General features: G+C 38.5%; 1 protein-coding gene across 4 annotated transcripts in view; it reads right to left on the reverse strand.

The window, feature by feature from the left end:
• The window catches only part of TRPM6 (transient receptor potential cation channel subfamily M member 6), a 59,580-nt gene extending 54,558 nt beyond the window's left edge, over positions 1-5,022 (reverse strand). For all 4 annotated transcript variants that reach the window (XR_009746490.1, XR_009746489.1, XM_061470829.1 and 1 more), the window contains exon 1: positions 4,923-5,022. Coding sequence is in view for 2 of the 4 variants with exons in the window: in XM_061470829.1 (XP_061326813.1) it covers positions 4,923-5,015 (93 nt within the window). In the remaining 2 variants the exon portion in view is untranslated. The remainder of the gene's footprint in view (positions 1-4,922) is intronic.
• Positions 5,023-5,119: the final 97 nt, after the last annotated feature.

A 5,119-nucleotide genomic window follows, 5' to 3' on the forward strand; every position in this document is an offset into this window, starting at 1 on the left:
AAGCAGTAGCAAGTTGTCAAAACCAGGTGGTATTCCCCTAAATGTTCCTAGGGAACTGAAGGATAGCTGAAATCTGCCCCTCTAACAGCAGAATGCAAGATGGTGGAAAACATGCCAATTGTAAAAAGGGGAAAGAAGTGTACAAGTTGTTAAAGTATGGCACATCAATACAATTAGAACTTTGGGCAAATATAATAAAACTGTAATATAGAATAGCAATAATAGCAACATGGGTAAATACAGTAGAGTAAGAGGAAGCAAGGCCATTACTTTGTAGAATGAAATCAGAACTCTACCAGAATTTTGGCAGGGACAATGATAAAGCTGTCCAACTGATACAGTAAGTTTGCATTCCCACAAAAGCTTTTGGTGATGGTTTTCTTGACAGACTTCCAAGCAAATTAAGCTGTCATAAGGCAAAGGTCTCCCAGCTGTTTAATAACGGATAAAATTATAGGGAAGGAGATTATTAATAGTAGTGAGAGACCAGGAAAATCACACATATTGTCTAATGATTCAACAATATTTGCTGATGATACAAAAATACTCATCATAACAAAACTGATCTTGAAGTGCAGAAAAAACTCATAATATGGGCTAACCAGCCAAAAAAGCAGGTGATATTCAAGACAGGTAAATGTGAAATAACATGTATTTGGGAAACAACCCTACCTGCATGTCAGTCTTGAAACTCAGAAAAAATGTCAGTGTATCTGACAGTATCTTCCAAAAGCATAAGTACATATAGCATATGATATATATAAGTATATATACTATATATTATATATACACTATCATATATATAGTATATGTAGTATATATAAGTATATATGGTATATAGTACATATAAGCAGTGTATATTGACAGTATCTTCCAAAAGCGTAAATACAAGTTGACTGTACACGGGAAACAAGTAAAAAAGTCACACAGACTATTAGGTTCTATACTTAGATGAATATAGAATAATCTATAAAATATTAGTATTTCACTAAATATCTCTGTGAAAAGCCCTTTGTCTTGAATACTGACTAGAGTGCTGGCTTGCCTATCCCAAAATATTTCTTTAAGACCTTAAAAAAAGTACACAGAAGAATAAAGAAGGCTGTCAGGAATATGGAAAAACTGAACACTAAACAGATAATCACCTTGGAAAAGCCAGGAGAAGTGGGAAGACAACAACTACGCAATAGTTCTCTAAAATCTACCGTGTTAAAGATGTTGGGACTAGGAAACTATTATTTGTTATTTTCCATACACAAGTGCCACATCTACACATCTTTTAAATACCCTCAGGAACGCCAACTCAACCACTTCCCAGGGCAGCCTGTTCTAATGCTTGATCACTCTTTCAGTGAAGAAATTTTTCCTAATATCCAATCTGAACCTCTCCTGGTGCAGTCATTTCCTCTTGTCCTATCATCTGGGAGAAGAAACCGATACCCACCTCACTACAAACTACTTTCAAGTATTTGTAGAGAGTCGCAAGGTTTCCCCTGAGCCTCCACCAAGGAAGGGAAGGCATCAAATTAAAATACAGCCACCAAAATTTAACCCTCTCAGTTTAAGATCTATCTACCTGGTAAAGTCTTTAACACTATTTCCCACAGCATTCTCTTGGAGAAACCGGCTGCTCATGGCTTGGAAAGGCATACTCTTCACGGTGCAAAAAACTGCCTGGGTGGTCCAGCTCAAAGACTGTGGTGAACGGAATTAAATCCAGTTGGCAGATGCTCAAAAATGGTGTTACCCAGCGTTCACTATTGAGGTTGGTTCTGTTTAATATCTTTATCAATGATCTGGACAAAGCAATCAAATGCACCCTAGTAAGGTTGCAGATGACACCATGTTGGGTGGGAGCCCTGATCTGCTTGAGGGAAGGGAGGTTCTACAGAGGGATCTGGAAAGACTGCACCAGTGGACTAAGGACAGTCATATGAGGTTCAACAAGGCAAAGTGCCGGGTCCTGCACTTGGTCACAACAGCCCCATGCAACAATACAGGCCTGGGGAAGAGCAGCTGGAAAACTGCTCAGTGGAAAAGGACCTGGAGCTGCTGACAGCAGAGCTGAACATGAGCCAGCTTGTGCCCAGGCAGTCAAGAAGGCCAATGGCATCATGGTCTGTATCTGAAATAGGACGGTCAGCAGGGCCAGGGAAGTTATTGTCCCTTTGTACTATGTACTGGTGAGACCACACCTCCAATACTGCAGGCAGTTTTGGGCTCTGTGCTACAATGAAGACATATAGGTGCTGTAGCTCAACCAAAGGAGGCCAATGAAGCTGGTGAAGGGTCTAGAGAATAAGTCTTAATGAAGAGTGGCTAGGGGAATTAAGTTGCTTAGCCTGAAGAAGTCTACAAAAAACACCCAAAAAGGGGTTGTACCAACGTGGGTTTCAGTCTCTTCTCCCAAGTAACAAGTGACAGTACAAGAGAAAGTGGCCTCAAGTTGCTCAAAGGGACATTTAGATTGAATATTAGGATATTTTTTTCCCCCCCAGAAAGTTTGTCAAACATTGGAATTGGCTGCTCAAGAAATTATTTGAATCACTATTCCTGGATATATTTAAAAGATGAGTAAATGTGGCACTCAGGGACATGGTTTAGTGGTGGACTTGGCAGTGTTAAGTTTACAGTTCAACTCAATGATCTTAAAAGGTCAAAGGTGTCTTCCAATCTAAACAATTCTATGATTCTGTATCACTTAAAAAAATGTACATGCTGTAAAACAATGCAAGAAGACATTGTGAAAAATGAGTTTTTTTCAAAGTATCAAAACATAACAGGGTATTTAAAAAAAAATCATAAAGGCAAATATATGCACGCATTGTGTAAAGACAAATCTTTTCCACATTCCATAACAACAAACATCCTGCTGGACAGGAATACTGTTAAGGTTATGCAGTTGAACACTCAAAAGTTATCAGATAATTCATCACCATGAATAATGGAATTCATTGCTTATTTGTATTTTTCCCCAAAGGGCTTAGTTTTATTCAATTCACAGAGTGAATGAGAATCCCTTAGCAGGAAGGTATTCAACATTTTGTTCTGACTTTATGCTCCAGGTTTGGCAAATCCCTCATTATTCACACACTGTTTAAATCCTGAAAATGAAACCAGCAATTTCCTTCCTTACTTTTCAGCGGGGACCAGAAACCATTCATTTTTACCAGGTTTTGTGCAAGAACATGACATGATCATCTCAACTTTACAGGTAGTGAACTGAGCCCAAAAAGGTAACAACAGCAACAAAAAAATCCTATAATTCATCGTTGTTCAACTGTAGGCATCTCAGGCACAGTCCTCCATGTATTCAACCTTATACACCACAGGAAAACATGGACTGATGATCAATAAACTCAATTCTCTTGTTGTGTCAGACAATCAGCTACAGTCACTGAAAAAAAAAATTACAGCCACTGCCCATTTTCTAAAATTTACATTGTAAAGAAGAAAAGGCAATCAGGACTGGAAAAATTGTAATTCTTGCAATGGAAAACTTCTAATGTACTTCTGGGCACATCAGATATAATTTCTGGAAGAAAACATTTACTCTTACAACAAATGGGAATAGTATGTGTTGAGGTACATACCGTTTTATATTTATCATCTATAAAAAGCACGTTATGTATATAAAAATTCACTTAGGGAGGGTTATACTTAAATACTGGACTACATCTGAAAACTTGAAAAGCACAGGTCTGTGCTTTTTATAGGTCTGTGCGTTCTTCCACATGCATAAAAGTTAATGTAGGACTAAATCACGGCTTGCCTTGATTTCAGCTATTCATAAGAATGTCTTGGTGCCGTGTTATCACAATTAATTCTACCTTTTTTTTTTCTACCTGGTAACACCATAAAGGGCTGTGATTTCTGTATTTCTGTCTAAGGCTAGGAAAACAGAGGCAACGTTTCTTTGGAGTTTACACCTTTGGAGTACTGAGACAAGGGGGCACAAAATCACAAAATGGAATATAGAAACCTTTAGAATTAGTTTTAAGTAATGTTAAGTTTGATGGCTTTGTAACAGTAGCAACAAAATTACTGAGGTGCATGATACATAGAGAAAAAAATAGAGTACAGCTAGAGAACATACTGAGAATCCTCACAAGATAAATCGTTATAGTTGTGATGTAGTTTAAGAAAAACAGTCTAGAAGAACAGGACACAGGGATAAGGAGTATCTGGGAACCGCAGGTGTCCAGGATGGGCTACAGTTAAACTAACTGATAAGTAGGAGGATAGGAGGATTATTATGTCTCTGGTGCTAATGAACCAATTAAACTGGTATGACTGTGCATGCTTCAAAGGCTGCCAGAAGTGATGAAGATTGTTGGAAGAAGTAAACAACCCTCAGAGACCAGCACCACAATTCTGTACTCATGCAGGGAACTTTCTGGAAAATTATGTAATCCATACGTAGCCTCATGAATATGTATGTATGCCCAGTGGCTATAAAAGGATGTCTTGTGTGGCAATTGAGAGACACACATTAGGAGGAGCTATCCCCCGCGTCTCCCAGCACCGCAATAAAGAATACCTGCTTGTCAGCTTGAAAACTTTGTTGGCAAGTTTGTGCCTGGAGTTTTCTCCGAATCAGTACTCTGGGCTACAATGAAATATCCTTGACCACCACCAACTGTCAACACTGGCTTGATGAATACATATCCAGAAGGACCACTGAAACTATTTGGAAGAGCTAGCAGTGAAACTACAGGAATCACCTTGTCTCTGGGGAAACAAATGTATTTGATTTTTCATCTGATGCACTCCGCAGTTGAACACTTTGCAACTTCAAGAGTAACACCTCTCCAAAATAAAAAATGATTACTCCAGAAGACAGACTCCAAGCATCAAATCATGGAAAAGCAGTCATCATAATAAAGTGCAAAGCTGCTATTAAAAATAAAAGGTAGTAGTACCTTCCAGCGTTGTCCATAAACCAGTATGTGTTTCTTGGCAACATCTATCTGGTTCCAGGCCAATGCCAAATCTAGCTGATCCGAAGCAGGCATATTTGTACCTAGGAAACAAGTAAAGGAACAAGAAGTTTTCACACATTGGTGTTACTCCTTTGCTTTGGAAAACATGTATTTTTAGATAGGTACCTTTCAAGAGT

Source organism: Pezoporus flaviventris, unplaced genomic scaffold (assembly GCF_033815535.1).
Source record: "Pezoporus flaviventris isolate CSIRO_AGI_PZ_B2104156 unplaced genomic scaffold, CSIRO_AGI_Pfla_v1 ptg000064l, whole genome shotgun sequence".
NCBI lineage: Eukaryota > Metazoa > Chordata > Aves > Psittaciformes > Psittacidae > Pezoporus > Pezoporus flaviventris.